Source organism: Stegodyphus dumicola, chromosome X2 (assembly GCF_044657685.1).
Source record: "Stegodyphus dumicola isolate Sdum_Otavi_A_Nest chromosome X2, ASM4465768v1".
NCBI lineage: Eukaryota > Metazoa > Arthropoda > Arachnida > Araneae > Eresidae > Stegodyphus > Stegodyphus dumicola.
Genome location: NC_140781.1, coordinates 131,449,207 through 131,466,036, shown reverse-complemented (window position 1 = coordinate 131,466,036; position 16,830 = coordinate 131,449,207). Strand labels below are relative to the sequence as shown.

The 16,830-nt window shown below is 35.1% G+C and overlaps 2 protein-coding genes across 3 annotated transcripts in view; one reads left to right on the top strand and one right to left on the bottom strand.

The window, feature by feature from the left end:
* Window positions 1–16,830, top strand: part of LOC146992913 (general transcription factor II-I repeat domain-containing protein 2-like) — a 285,508-nt gene that overhangs the window by 15,728 nt on the left and 252,950 nt on the right. The window lies entirely within an intron of this gene.
* Window positions 3,741–16,830, bottom strand: part of LOC118198526 (zonadhesin-like) — a 314,579-nt gene continuing 301,489 nt past the window's right edge. For both annotated transcript variants that reach the window (XM_085809500.1, XM_085809501.1), the window contains exons 63-66: window positions 12,689–12,853; window positions 6,902–7,012; window positions 6,233–6,413; window positions 3,741–4,177 (exon numbers count right to left, since the gene is read on the bottom strand). In XM_085809500.1, coding sequence (XP_085665626.1) covers window positions 3,981–4,177; window positions 6,233–6,413; window positions 6,902–7,012; window positions 12,689–12,853 — 654 coding nt within the window. In that variant the 3' untranslated portion in view covers window positions 3,741–3,980. The remainder of the gene's footprint in view (window positions 4,178–6,232; window positions 6,414–6,901; window positions 7,013–12,688; window positions 12,854–16,830) is intronic.

The following is a 16,830-nucleotide window of genomic DNA, read 5'->3' as shown; positions in this document are numbered from 1 at the left end:
AAAAGTCACAGGCTACGTGAGCGTACGCAAAACGCGTACGGTCAGCGAGCTCAACTCGAGATTACCATGAAAGGAAGGATGGAGATGCAATTAAAGACATTTGCTGCAAGTACAGGGATTTCTTTCGTGAAATATGGCTAGAAGAATTGATCTGGATGACTTTACACGTGGAAAAATGATCGAAAATCTGGAGTAGGGGTGAAGTGTGACCAGTATAGCTGAAGAGTTCGGAATCAACAAAGTGGCGTTTAGCGCGTTTAAAAAGCCTTCCATACCATAGGTACAGCTGTTAGAAAGGTTGGTGGTGGCCGTCCCCGGAAAACAACTGCAGCAAACAACCGATATACAGTCCTGCAGACGAAAAGAGTCCGAAACCAGTAAGCAAGCGCCACAGTTCAACAACTGTGAACAGCAACGGGCGACAATTGTCGTGGTTTACTGTGTCCAAACACCTTCACAAAGGTGGCCTATGCGCCCGTCGTTCTGAACGCTGCATCCCTTTGAAAGTTGGCCATCGGCATCACCGTTTACAGTGGTGCAAGGAGCGCAAAAACTGCGCATCTCATCAATGGAGTCGTATCCTCCTTACGGACGAGAATCGTTTTAGTGACACAAGCGATTCTCAACACAACTGATTTGGAGAGAGGTCGGGACACGGTTTAATCTCAGTAACATTACGGAAAGAGACCGTTATGGTGTTTTGAATATCTCGTCTGGAGAGGCATTATGCTGAACGGGCGGACGGAGCTCCACGTTTTCGACAGAAGTTCTGTAACCGGAGATCGCTATCGTCAGGAGGTGATCCTTCCCCATGCGCGTCTGTTCCGAGGTGCCATTGGAGCAGATTTCGTTTTTATGGATGACAATGCACGGCCACACCGGACTCTTGCTGTTCAGAAACTACTGAAGTGAAGATATCACTCGAATGGATTGGCCAGCGTGCTCCCTTGATTTAAACCCCATAGAACATGTGTGGAATGGTTTGGGAAGACGCTTGTGACACGATTACATCCTCCGGGGAACACCCAACAACTGAAACAGATGCTGATTGAGGAATCGGCACTCTTACCTCAAGATCTGTTGGAAAATCTGGTGCTGAATATGGAGAGACCGTTCGAAGCAACCATTGCAGTAAGGGGAGGGCATATCCCATACTAAGGAACACCTGCTTGTTGTTCTTGCTCTTGTACAGACAATCATGTGTAACGATACTATGAGTTCAATAAAGCCTGTTTTTGTTTGATTCCGTACTGTATGCATTGTATTCATTTTTAGAGCAATTATACTTTCGTCATCGTTTAAATACAAAATGTCTCTTAATTCTGAATTTCATGTCTCTCAGATGATTTCTCGTGGAGTTATGCCAAAAAGATCATCTGATGCTTAAGTTTTGCACACCAGTGTAAATAAAAGGACCCTACCCTATCTTTAGAATTTCCGATACACAGTTCCGCGCGCTGGAGATAAAAAGGTTCCCCCCCCCTAGAGTGTTGCCATTGCTCGCTTTGAAATCCTTGAGTTTGTTAATCAAAAACTCGTTAAAGTTTTACAAAGTATGAAATCGATAATAAAACAAATTCCAGATTTCAAATTTGGTCTTCCACATGCCCTTATTCGTAGGAGGATTACGTCATTCAAAATTCGATGGCTCTATGTACCGTTGTTTTATCACAATGCGAAAAATATACATACATTTGTGCAGATTTTTCATTATTTAATTTCTTCAAATATAATGCAGGACTCTAATGTTTGGTGGCAACAGTTTGAAAAGTGAAACTGACATTTATAGTGATTCAACGCAAAATCGCGAAACGAAAACAATAGTCCTTCATGGACAAAGCGCCTTTGGACTAAAAAGAAGAAGAAAAAGAAAAGGAAAAACAGTTAAGAAGAAGCGCGGGTATGATAATCGAATTGAACTTAATTAATATAAGTTTCCTAATTGAGCTTGGCCTCAGTTAGCAAGCAGTTTCTTTGTTGCTACCCAACTCTTATGAGCTTTTGAGGGTTCAAATTAGTTATTCAGAAGGAACAACGGAATGTGCGGAAGATGTCTTTAAAGTTTAGTAAGTTATTTAACTTATTTTAATAAAGTTAATTAGCATGAGATACAAGGAGGCATATTCTTGTCGCAGTTAATCTTCAGTTCTTATCGTCACAGAGGATTCAAAAAGTAAGTCTCAGCAGTATGTATCATCTGAAAGAACTGCACAAGAAGAGTAGTACATCGTAGAATATAGACGTTCTCTCCTTCTTATTAACTTACAGTTTCATTCTAATAGCTTTGAAGTTTATCATAGGATGAGAGCAAAACTTTGCATTTTCTAGACATTTACTGTAAAGCAAAAGTCTCAGCTTTGCAGAAACGATCATGAAATTATGGATATCCGTGGGGTAGGAAACGATTTAACATCCAGTCAAAATCAGATGGCGCCAGCCGTTTTATGATTTTGGTTTATTTTTTTATTTATTTGATTAGGTAAAGCACGCTAGGGTTATCTACCTAACGAAAGGGATGTCTTTGTGGAGGACTTTCTAGAAGAAACTGGCTCGTATCTATGTTGCACATAAGAAAAACCACGCCCATGTAGCCAGTCCGGTTGCTTGGAATGATATTCAAGTTCGGCGATTTATCGCTCGGCCGCTGGAGGGCTCCCAATTGATGATTGATGTTGACCAGCAAGGAAGACCATGAATGTTTATTATAAAAGATACTGCGTTGCAGGTTGATGAAATAATTCACAGCGGCCGCGATAGGACATTTTCGGAAAGTAAACAGGAGTTAATATTTAGATCAACAATAATTTGCCTATGATGAACAAATAGGCGCAAATACCTGTTCTACGTTCCCCCCGGGGGTCGACGTAGAGAACTCTGCGAAGCTACTGGCTAGGATCTGTACCTAGGCAGTCTCGGCCACGGGGGTATAAAATTTATGAACTTGGTGGTTCTGAAGGCTCTGGGAAAGGTCACTTATTGGCCGGCCTCGGAGTCTGGCACGTCCTAGCGCGGCGTGGTTCTAGTAACCCGGGGGGTCTCCCCCGGGGTCGCTGGGTAATGTCCCGCTGCGACGGGCTCGCCCAAGCGACTGGTAGGAGCATTAGACGACCGGTGCTGCCTGGTGTCGTATCCAGGTGGTGCGCTGCTCTCCTGGAGGGTAATAGTGGAAGTTGAACTTCCACGATGTGCCCAAAGGATGAGTGGACCTGCAGTGAGATTGAGTTCTCGGAGCAGGGAAGCCAAAACTCTTACCTGTTCTACGTTGGATCCATGACCAAAAAGCAAATTTGCATCATCAGGAGGTCGAATGATTAGTTGAAAATTCAGACAATTGTGTATGGAAACTGGGTAATTATGATGAAACATAATTTGATTTATATCACATTGTAGCATTCCATGCGATAAAAATTACTTTGCCGCCATAATAGAGTGTAACTAACTTCTCAAATCATTCACCTTACAAAATTATACGAATCAGTACGCAGTGTTTGACTGAAAACTACAGAAATTGTCAGTTCCGTTTAGCTTAAAAACCCAAATTCAGGTTATAATAAACTTGTCCTAAAGTTTGTTAAATTGAATGTTCATTGAGACTTTGACTGATTTGTCCATTTACGTGAGAAGTAATAATTAGCCAAGGGCAGATGAACGTTAATATTGGATAGAAGATACAAACGAAGGTAATTTATTTGAAAGGAAAGTAAATTTGATTAAAAATTATAAATCAGATCGTCATCAAGCATGTTTTGTAAATGATAATTTATTTCCTTTACCACCAAATGTAACAGTTCTGTACGAAACATGAAGCTAAATATTAGCAAAATACATACTTTATATATTTCCTTTAAGAACCTAATCATTGACTCCAAGTTTCTGTCCATGCAGGTTTTAATACAATGAGTTACAATTTTGCATAGATAGGAGATTTTTTAAAAATACAGTTTGCATTTATTAAACTAAAGGAATTTAAGTAATTGCCTTCATGGACAAAATTCTGGTCGAATGCATCTTCCATTATGGAGTACTTTATCAGCTGAACACTGACATCCTGGTACACATGGCTTAAAGCACTGAGATGCTAGAACGTCCAAAGGAAGATTTTTATTTTCGCACGTTCTTGGACAAGCCGGACCACATTCATCAAAAACTAAACCTTCATCTTCTGAACAATAGATACCTAAAGTTAAAAGAAAAAAGAAGTTATTACCTTATTTCTATACATACAATAAAAGGAAAAGTCTGTGTGTGTGTGTGTGTCTTTCGTTCGTGCTGCGCGTTAGCTAATAGACCCAGGTCTACAAAATTTGGTACATAGGTGCATCTAGACAAGTGCCAGTGCACCTCAAAGCGATTTGTTTTCAAAATTCGAATGAGATTTTTTGATTTTATGTTTTTTGATGAAATTGCATCAAATCGAAAATTCTCTCTCATTATACCAGCAACAATGGCAGGCAGTCATTTGTTGCTGATATATCACTGCTGCCACTCGGAAAAATGAGGGCGATAATTCTGTGCAGTTTTTAAATTTAATGTTTCTCTTGGGTACTGGTCGTTTGTCGAGAGAACTCAACGGGAAGTTGGTTAAGTTATTTATTAGAATAATTAATATTTGTATTAAGGGATATTGTTTACTTCATTGTAATTTTTTTATATGTAATACATTTTTATTGATTTTTTTGATAAAGTCGTTCTGCAGAGTAAAATTCTCTGAAGTTTTTAAATTTAATGCTCCTTTTAGGCATTTTTCCGGTACATTTAAAAGCCAAACGAAGGCTGACAGCGTAGCGGCAAGTAAAGATACAGAATGTTTGTATACAATATAATTAGTATACACCGCGTCCACAAGAGTATCCGACCTTTATAAATATTTTAAATGACCCAAATACTGGCAGTTTTAAACTTAAAGAAATCAATTTTATGTTTTATAAAACCTACGAAATATAACGTTTTCTACGTTCCCTCCAGTCTCTATACTTAGAAGAATATATGCTTCTTATAAAATATAAGATACAAAAAGTCTGACGAAAGTTGACCGAGATAGATATATTTAACTTAAAAAGTTGCCAATTCTGACGTCATTTTTATTTTACACTGAAGGGCCTGTAAATAAGTAAATCAGAATAATTAGAAGCTGATTTGTTCCCCCTAAATGCATTCAATGATATTGGTTTGGCTTTTACTAGTGTCTTTAATTTAGATTTCTGTTACATTTGGTACGACGAAAGAATATTCAAGCAAGTAATTTGTAAGTTTTCAAAGTCTAAAAATACGTTATTACTATTCTTACAAGGTTGTATTACTTTATAATGATTATCCGATAATCATACAAAAAATTCATTACACTGCAAATATTTTTCATTTTAAAACTTTCATTTCCGGTGGATTACAACTAAAGCTAGAATGTAAAACTAAAAAAGTGTTGATTTCTTTTCAAAAATAACAGTTAGGCAGCCTGGATTTAGTTTCTAAAAGCAAATCAAGCTCGCTCTCTCAAAATAATAAATAAATAAATAAATAAAAATAAAAAAAATAGCTCTTCCGATCAGCTAATCACGCTAAAGTCACTTATTGAATGGCAAACGGGAAATGCTGCGGCTTCCGAAAGTCACATTAATATAATAGCACTAATTCTCCCAGGCAGCTCGGCGGAATTTCATGCCAATAGACATGAAATATAATTTACTTAACTATAGCTTTTAAACTCAATTTCGGATGCTTTTGATCCTCATAACCATCTAGTCTGAACGAACATATATGACATGTATTAAAGAGAAGATCATGCAGTGTTTAAATAAAACTTAATGGTAGTGTCACAAAGATGACGAATTAAATTGGTCTTTTCATACTCTATCATTCTGATGGCATTGTATCAGATCATTGTTAACTGCATATATCAATCTTGAATTTTTTAAATATTTACAAAATCAAAATGATCTCGCAACAACCTTAATAGAAGACTTGGAGCAAGAAATAACCAACAGCCCTAGCCATAGAGCTAGAGTCATGCAGTCAGCACGGCTGTGATCAAAGACTGAGACTAAAAATTCATAATATTCTATTTTCCGTACAATATTTTATTTGTTAGTAGTAAGATTAGCATGATGAAGCAGCTACCTAGCAATATAAATATTTAATATTTATTTCCATTAAAACGAACTTAATCTTAAATAAGAAGCATAATTCAGGCATGAAAATTTACAGATAAAATACAATTTTGTAAAAACCTACTTACCACATAATCCCTCACTTCTCCAATTTAAAATGAAGTTAGCTTTAGAACATTCCTGTGAATAAGCAGATAATACATCGCAAAGGCAATCATCATTCTCTGAGCAAGCACATACGTCGTATACACATGTAGCAAAATACGGCTCTGGTGCAATGAAGGGATGACAAGGAGCAAATAAACTTTGCTACAAGAACAATACAAAAAATTATGAATAAAATTATAATAAAAATAAAATTTTTTACATGCATGATAACAGTTTTAGGACTCAGAGACTATATTTTTATTGATTTGTCTTGCGAAGACTTTTGTAATGGGTCCAGTCAATATCTAATTCAGCAATTTAAAGAATTTTATGGCAACATTTAGTACATAGAGAATTAAATCTCAGGCTAATCAATGCAGCTTGATCTTGCCTGCAAGTTAACCCCTATATCTTCTTTTATAGTTCGCAGGACCATTTGAAAAAGAAGCAAATCCATCAGCATTAGAACTTTCCTAGCATTCTTGGCGTTCCGATTATTAGCGTATTTTTGCTGCGATTTATGGACCTGACTTGTTAATGAATTATCTAGCTACTATTAAAATAATTACGTTCAACTGCAGATATTTAAACAAAATTAACGTAAACACTACCATACATTTTCAAAGTGTATTTGAAATCGCAAAGCTTACCTTGAGAACGGAGCATTTGGAATTTGCAAGTTTACGCTTTCTATATCCTCCTACAGAACAAGGATCGATATCTACAGCCTCAGTACATCCTTCTGGTTGAACACCATTATACTGCACATATACACATAAATAAATGAATATACATTTTAATATGAAACATATACGCATATAATCAATACATAAGCATATAATTACGAATTAAGAAAGCTCATTACATTACTATAATTTTGTTCTTACTTAAAGTTCTCACATATCAGTAGTTTATTGTTCTACATATCAGTAGAAAAATAGCATAAGATTTCATGAAATTCTAAACAACCATTATATAAGGAATTATAGCATTTTCTCGTGGGAACTTTTGTGGTATAAGTACTTAGCTTGTCCAGCTAGCAAATGGAAGATCCTTGGTTCGAAACTTGGTGAGGGAACATATGATTTTTTCCCGTTTACTCCTTCGAAAATTTAATGGTCTCGAAAGTGGCATCCAGACTAAAATATGCTGAACGATAACTACCTAGATTTAGTTTCTACCTAGATTTAGTCTACTGAATCTCAGATTTCGCCACAGTTATCTTTTTAGTGGGGGATAGCGTAAGGAATTATCTCATTACACCGCACTCATTATCTCAAAGCAGCTCGTTAGCGTGTTCAGCCAGCAGCTGGAAGATTCATGGGTCGAATTGCCACAATAGAGCAACTGATTTCTCTTGTTTCCTGCTCCGAAAAGTTTAATAGTCTCTGTAACGATTATTTGTATTCTCTATGGTGTCCGCCAAAAATATTGCAGACGAAAAGGTCGCGGAGAAAACAATGCAGGGCGAAAACGTCGTGGTACGAAACATCGTGGGAGAAAAGAAAGAAAAAAGAAAACATCGCAGATCTGAACATCGCGGTACAAAATATCGCGGTCGAAATAAAGCGGTTCAAAAACTTCGCCGTTTAAAAACATCGTCTTCGAAAATATCGTGGTAAAAGATAAAGTACCTATAAATCATCGCATGACGATAACATCGCACACATGCGTTTTCAGGTTTTAAAAGTTGTAAATGCATTTTCACATAATGATTTGCGAATGCAAGAAGGAAAGAGGGATTCTTTTACTTTTATATTTCAAATTTTTGAATGAACTAATAAATTTTACTGAAAAAATAAAAAGGAAACTTAAGCATTTAAAAACTGAACCTAATAAAATTTTAAATAACACAGTTAATTAACAAAGGCCATTAATAAAGTAAAATTTTTTCATAAAGTTTTACTGATAATTTATTACGAAAAATACAGTTTAAAAATGCTTAAAAGGAAGATAAATAACTGCATGAAGTTATCTCTATAAAAATTTCTTAGTTAATTATCAAATTATTTTCTTTCACATTTGTTAATTTTTTTGGTGAAAATTATACAGGATGCACACTAAAGTCTAGTACCACCCGTTTAACTGCCGGAACGGCTGCAGCTATATTAATAAAATTGGTGTCTAAGTATAGTAAAGTGGCTATGCGCTACTTGATGAGATAGCTTACAGCGCCACCTGGTGAAAAACGACGGAGTTAACCTCTCTATCTCGAAAACGATACGAAATAGGAAGAAAAAGTGAAATACAAAGTTGTAGAGCATTATCGATTTAGTACGAAAAGACACCTTATGGATATGAAACAGAACTAAAAACAGAACGCTGAAAATGCATATTTGTTGCTTCGTGATTTTCGAAACTGTGACGTCACGAAACTTCAACGAAAGGAGAAAAGATTATCTTTCGGATGAAAAACATGCCCGTTTTGAGGCACAGTGATGTCGCTTATAATTCACAGTTGAGAGGACTGAGGTTTAAACCCCGCGGGGTGCATCCTTGTGCTGATTGTCTTTACAAACAGAGTAGACAACATACAGATCGTGCCACAAAACGCATTAATTCAACGCAAATTGAGCTTGGTGTGCGAATTTGTGCATTATACAAATAGTGTATGAAACGTCACACTTGTTCACCTGAGACAGCTTTAAAAGAAATATCTCCTCGTGGTTATATGTTGAAGCTCATGGTCATAGAGAGATTTTCAAAAAATGATTGTTGTGAGATGGTTCGACTTACGGTGAATGCGAGCGCAAGCTACGATCGGCAGCGCGGTTGCAGTGACAACGTTTTCCTGTAATCCCGAATCCTTCATACAGAATCATCGTACAGGTTGTGAAACGTTTAACGGAGACAGGCTGGGTGACTAGCTGACTTCGATTCGGCAGACCAGCTAAGATAAGATAGAGCGGCAAATGCAACCGGAAGATGTCTCATACGGCCTCACATATCCAAATAGCAGCCCAAGAGAGATAAGTGAAAACTGTGGCCTCTCAAAAAATCCCTTTTGGAAAATCCTAAATGAATTAGGTACTCATCCATACCGACTAACACCGAATCAGGCATTACTGGACGGAGATGTCGAGAGAAGTTTCGCATGGTACAACTTCGTTATGAATCAGATAGCCAACATTTTTGGCAGGTATAGGTTGGACGGATGAGGCACGCTTTTCGCGGAATGATATGTACATTAGGAAGAACACCCATTACTGCGCCCTGGAAAATCCTCCATGTTCTGCCGACATTTGACATCAAATACGGTTGTCGATTAATGTTTGGTGTGGAATTTATAATAGCAGGATAATAGGCTCAATATTTTACTAGGGTGCGTTAATGGCCGTACAATATTTAGAACTTCTGCAAGACATAGTACCTGATGGAGGAATTCGGAGAATGAATAATCGGGTACGGTGGGTCCGAAGAGTGGCTTCCACAATTCACCTGACCTGATTCCAATGGACTTTTTCCTGTGCGGATACTTCAAACAGCAGGTGTATGCGACCTCTCAACAAATATCGCAGGACCTTCAACAACATATTACAGATGCTTGTTCAAACGTGTCACTCATTATGCTTAAACGTTCAGCATGAAATTCTAACAAGAGTCCAGATGTACATTTCAGCTGATAGAGAGAAGTTTAAAACATCAAAAATAAAGGTAGCTTGTGATAACTGTTTTTTTTTTCCTTTCTAAGATCGTTTCATGCCGTCACAATTTCGGAAATCGCGAACAAACAAATGCACGTTTAAAACGTTCTGTTCTTAACATTCATGCCCACGAGGTGTCTTTTCATACTAAATCGACAATGCTCTACAACTTTGTAATTCACGTACTATTTTCAAGATTGGGACGCTAACTCCTCTGTTTTCCAGCAGGTGGTGCTGAAAGCTTTCTCATCTAATAGCGCATAGCCACTTTACTATACATGGACACCACTTTTATGGCTATAGCCGCAGCCGTTCGGCAGTTAAAAGGATGGTCCCGTAACGAGTGGGCACCCTGTATTTTGTTCTGTTTTGCACCGTTAATATTTTCATGTATAACGTGCAATCAATTTTTTGGATGTCGATTTGTTAGTTATGAGGTAAGTCAGTTATACAGTATGTCAGTATGGGATTTGATAAACGCATGTGTGTGATGTTATCGTTATTCGATGATTTGTAGGTACTTTATTTTTTCATGATATTTTCGACGACGATGCTTTTAAACTGCGAACTTTTTCGAACAGCTTTATTTACGACCACGATATTTTGTACCCCTATGTTTTAGAACTGCCATATTTTCTTTTTGCTTTCTCCCCCCCCCCCGATGTTTTGTACCACGACGTTTTCGCCCTGCGTTGTTTTCTCCACGATGTTTCCATCCGCGAGGTTTTCGGCTGTAGCCATTCTGTATTAATGCACACACTGGTATCCAAAATTAGTTTTACGTGTATAACAATAACAGTACTTCATAAAATAGCTGATGTGAGCAAAATACACACCTATAAGATTTATCTTTCCAATCAAGTTTGAAGATTCTATTTCCTAAAACGCAAAATATAGCATGGCGTCCTTCAAAAACGAAGAAAACACTTTGCACAAAGTAGCTTGCTCAGGGTCTTCTGCAATTTAGGACTTGATTTTAGTATTTGGGCAAGTATTTCAGTACATCAAACTGTGAGTTTAATTACGTAATATTATTAGCGAATTAAACAATGCGAAATCAGACTTCATCCTACTGGATTATTTAGAGTCTGCTTACGTCCAGTAAAATAAAGAAAATATATAGTTTCAAAAATTGGTGTCACATGTATCGAATGACGTTTACATTCAACCCTTTCGAAACAGGTACAGTTGGAGATTATGCTACACGTGAAACATTATATTTCCTTAGAGATGAGACGTGTACCGGTAATTTAATCGAGCTTCATTTGTGTAAAAACAATACCACAATTATAGCAAGACGGAAATTTGACATGTGATGTAAGAGGAGGAAACGTGGAAGAAATTAGAACTCGCTCAAATGGAAAGAGTTAGAAAAGATGCAATTAATATTTTGCTAGAAAGCGAAATGTAAAACGTTATATTTATGTTCTTAGATTTTTGACATTGTATACATTGGTAGAGTTAACTTTGATGTTTCTATTTAAAAAAAAGCAATCCTTGCTTCTAATCATTGCGCCACTATCCCAATATTTAAAGCTGGAAATTTCCTTTTAAATTATATCTTACGAATTTTGCTACCCCAATAGGTCCCTTTCGTGTAAGAAAATAAGGGCTAATAATGTTCATTTTAAATTTCTTTCTTAACTTTGAGCCCACGAAATGTTTAATGTTTCTACAACTATTATTTACGTACTATGTTGGTATGTACACTAGTATCCAAAATTACTTTTACATGCATAATGATAACAATAGTATTTTGTAAAGGAACGTCTCAGTCTGATTCTTCCAGGATGTCGTTTCATGAATGTACTGAAAAGTTTTCTTTTAAGTTATATATAATACACACACACACATATATATATTTAATTTAAGAAAGGAGAACAAACTAAAAAAGACCTGTGCGGTTAAGAATTTTGCGCATTGTGCTGCAAAATTAGAAAACAAGGTAAAAAGGGAATTCTTCATGCTATTGCTTTAAAGCAAATATAATATTGTGGTTCCCGTGAATAATTTTTAACACTAAGTTAAAATAAATTGCAATTTAAAGTTTAAATACAAGAAAAATGAAATTATTACAAGAAACCTGACAAATAAAAAGTGAATGTAAAACTCAAATAAAATTGGAAGTTAAAAAATGTTGATTAAAGTTCATATACATATGTATGCGTGTGTGCGCGCGCATGTTATTTAACTCAAAATTCTAACTTATTTGCAATAGCCCGGTAACTCTTCATTTTAACTGAGATATTCCCCCTTTCTGTCTAAATATAGTTAATTGCTTATTATAAACTTCCTCTGACTTCTTCACTTCCAGATTAATCCATATCATATGATTTTTACACAACACTAGTGATGTAAATGGTTTTGCGAATTCAAACTCAAACAGCCCATCATAATTTTAGAGATATCGAAACTAACCAATTCTGAATTAAGATTTCGTCCCGAACACATCGCACTTCGCTTCTGTTCCTCGGCCTAGCTAGAATGCTACTTGTTCCTACTCTTCTTACCGCAAAGAACTCAAATAAGGTAAATGCGATTAGTGCGCAAAGTTATTTGTGGTTGCAAATGTTAAATTTAAAATGAACGTGTTAATCTGTCTCGACAGCAAGTTTGCTTTTGATTATGGATCCATCTCTACGCATTCAACTTTTCCAATTTATTACATATATGTAGCATGCGCTTAGTTTTTTTTTTTTTTTTATAATTGTTATAAAGATTGCCAAATAAATTCGAAATTATCCATACAGTTTTGAAATCATAAGTTCATGTTATAAAATAAAGGAATCTTACTTTCCAACTGTTGCCAAAATAAGCCTCAGAAGAAACAATGGCGCCGGTAGGTGTACGCATGTCATCTTGAGCATAGTTATTAAAGTTACCACAGAGTCCACAAGTTTTGTTTCTATAAACTCCAGAAACGATCACTTCAACGTAGCCGTCACCATTCCAACGAACCTAATAAGAAATCATTCTCTTATTCCACGAATTTTCATATTCGCTCTTCACAAATTCTCTTTGTTTTATTACTCCAACTGCTTCTATTTTTAAAGTTCAGGTCATAAACTATTTTATATTTATAAAGTAGCTAAATAACGAGGGGAAAACAAAAATGTGTCTCTTTTATTAGAATTTCCTTATTATCATGTTTGTTGCTATTTAATGGATGCCAAAGCGCTGCCAAATGGATATCAATTCAGACTACGATCATTTACAGTCTGCCGGCACGCTTGCAATATTGCTATTTTGAAACAGTTCATTAACAAGAAGGATAACAGGTTTAAAGTAAGTTTACGGGTTGCATGGAGGAAGTCCTTGGGAAGAGAAAATGATTTCGATGCTGTGTTAAATGTCACTAGGGAAATACAGCCACTGCAAAGTGTATAGCAGCGCCGTAATAATAACAAAAAAAAAAAAAAAAAAAAAAAAAAATACTTCAAGGCGATAATTTTCTTTTTTCTTTTTAGAAATATATATATTATACTTTACATATAATATATATATAAAATCAACTTATCAAATACAAGATTTGTAGTGGACCTTAAATTAGTTTTCTTGCATAGATAAATATCATCATATTTTTTTAGTAGAACGGTTTAAACTTTCGAATTTACCAGTTTAGGCAAATAGTTCTAATTTAATCTTAAAAATTCTGTTTATTAAATCTAAAAATTAGATTTGTTAAGCGGTTCTAAATTTACACTAATATTATTGTAATATACGTTTTATTAAGCTTTCCATTTTTAATCATAATTCTTTAAATCATTTTTAGTCAGAAAGTTTAATTTATAATACGCATTTAATTAACAGTACTATATAATTATGAGCCTCTGCAACATTTTCATAATTAATAAAAAATTTCGGACTGCTCTTATATTCATATCTTGAGATTTTAAATTTTCTCTTCATCCGTTTTTTTTTTCATATATTATTGTATTGTATTCAAATTTTCATGCAATTAGAATTTGTATATTGTATTCTATTTATGCAATTTATATTTAAATGAAAATTTTCATTAACTCCTGCATCATAACTCTAGTTAGCAGAAGATGTCTCTAACACCTTGGTACAGATTAATCTTCAATATGCAGCTTATTTTCCAGTCTAGATGCAGTTTTAATTATTTGAAATTATTTGTAAAGAAAGACGATCGTCAAATCATTCTAATAATATTTCTAATTGCTGCATTTTATAATACAATAAGTTCACGCGATTTTTAATATACATCATTTATAATTTTTGCAAAATTTTTCAGCCATATCGGAATTAACAGTAGACACGTTTATTGCTATACATTTAGAATACAATGATTTAGATTGTCATTTCCTTTTTCACTGATGCTTTTATGTTACATTCCTAATATTCCATAATGACATACAGATAAGTTTAACTCATTTAACCAAACATGTAAATCTTCAGCACACTTTTGTGTTTACTTTTTTTTAGTACTCCATCTTCTATTTTCTTTAATATAGTGTTCAACACATAGCATCTCATCAGCCTAATTTCAAAAGGTCTTGCAACCAAGCGGTAAAGTGACTAAACATTGGTAGTTCGACTAGAGTTTCAAATGTCAGATGTACCTCAGCTTCTTCTTTCGCTGCATATATTTAATATGGAAAAAAGCAATATGAAAGGAAAGCTTCAATTTACAAAGTAAAAATATTTTTTAAAATTTATTCTTTTAAAAATGTTACAAAGTTTTATTCATTGGTAAATTTAACCTTTACCTTAGGGTATCTCTTTGCAAACCCCCTTAATAGGAAAATAATAAGCAAAGAAATTAACTCGGTTTCTATGATTGATACCTTGGTGCAAATTATATGAAAGTTTTTCCGAAAATATGGATATCAACAACTTATGACTCATTTCTCCATCTAATTTGCTTTATATGGTTGTTATAGAACTTTCTTGAAAGTACTAAGTAGTATCCTTTAACATGTTTATTCCGGAACTATACTAAAGTACTTAATAAAGTTTGCGCGCCAGTAAACTATATTAAATTTTCCAATCTAGTTCAAACACTATGACTATTATTATCAAAGAAAGACGTTAAATCAATAATAGCATTTATAAGAAATACAATTTATTATATTATAATAACACTATTTGCTCTAGTATTGTAGTTAACGAAAAGATGTTTCGAATGCTAATAGATGTGCTCACTAATGCCCTTTTACTTTCTCTGCTAGCTCTTGCATTTATTATTGTTGTTCAAGAAATTAGCCTGCTTATTGAATATTCTTTACTTGTTCTTGTGATATGGAATTATATTTGTCTGTTTTTCTTTTCTTGTTGGCTATTATTGGCTTCGAAAAGCAATACTAAACTGTAACCCTCAACTTTTTAAAAGAGAGAAGTCTTCTTCGGAAAGTGTGAAGACCTACTGTAGTGTCGAAGGGGAGAGAGGAAAACTTCTTCCGCTTTATGAGGTCGGTAAATTCCCGGGGCAGGAAAAGGGGAAGAACCTTGATTCGCGCAGTTGAGCATTACCAAAATATTTCCCTAAACGCTTTACAGTACTCGTGCATTTTCCCGTCGACCATTTTTGGCAGACAAAAACAGTGCCGATAATAGGTAAACGTGAAGTCGCAACACTCTCATTAGATTTTCACCTTGGTTTTATGTAACGCCGATTAGTCCTCGAAAAGCCAGTTTAATTTTTGTCAAGAATGTAAGTTAACTGTTATTTCTGAGCTCCAACGCATTTAAAAAAAGATTAAAGTTCTGAGCCTGCCTTCTAAAGACCAGTATGCAAGGGAGTATTTTCAGATTTGTGGGATCCTGGCATAAAATATAGTGCGTTAATGCGAACGATAAAATAATGTATTTTAAAACAGATGAATAATGGCGATGCAAGATAAAAAACTGTAACAAACAAAATTCGATAGTGTGATTTATGCCAAACAGAGTAACTTATACCTGTTTGTTATCAAATTAAATTAATACCCATCTAGTTGCTTCAGGCATCCGGAATGACTGTAGCAAGTTTAGCGTTATCTCCACCAACATGCATGCACCACCAACATTTTCCAAATCTTAATGAAGACAAACTACATACGAACGCAGTGTTCGAAATGAAATATTTGTATTAAATATTTTTCACCATGAGTGTTGGTAAAAAAAATGCTTGTAATAAGAACTATTCAGCGGCACTTAGAAGACAGTAATGGTAGATAACAAATAAATAAAGATATCGATTCAGAAGTCAAACAACAAAAATCAGCGTTAATTCACAAAATTTTCACAGGACTAGTTTCGATGGTTTTACTGAACCATCATCTTCAGCTGCAAAACCGCAAATGAACAAGATAGGAAATAATGTTTAGATAAGATAAGAAAGCCTGGACAAGAATAAGCAAGTGGCGCCATCTCTTGGCGAAACCAGAACTAAAACATAATTTCTCTAAAAGCCGAAGGCAAATTTGGATTGGAATTAGGATCGTTAACCAGAACAGAAAGATTTTTATGAATGTGAAATGCCTCTAAAAAATCCAGTTCTCCAATGGAAGATGTTTTTTGAATAATTTTGGCAGCAGAAAAATTGAAAGTGTGATTTTCGGACCAACAACGTTGAGCAACAGAAGACTTCTGTGTTTCCTTTTTTCTAACATATGCCTCATGTTCTTTGACGCGAAATTTTAAGGCTCTCTTAGTTTGGCCAATGTAAATTAAACCGCACTGGCAAGGAATCCTATAAATACCCCAGGAATTCATATCCGGAATGGGATCCTTGAGTATAGAAGTTGGAATTTTATTGATGGGAGAGTAAACAACCCGAAAGTTAAATTTCTGCAAAATATGTGCAACTTTATAGCTAATTGATGGAAAGAAGGGAATGACAACAGAATTTTTATAATCTCCTAAAATAAGAGTGTGGCTTTTAGTGTGTTGAGATGAGAATTTTTTAACTGCTTGATTAATAATGTTGGGTG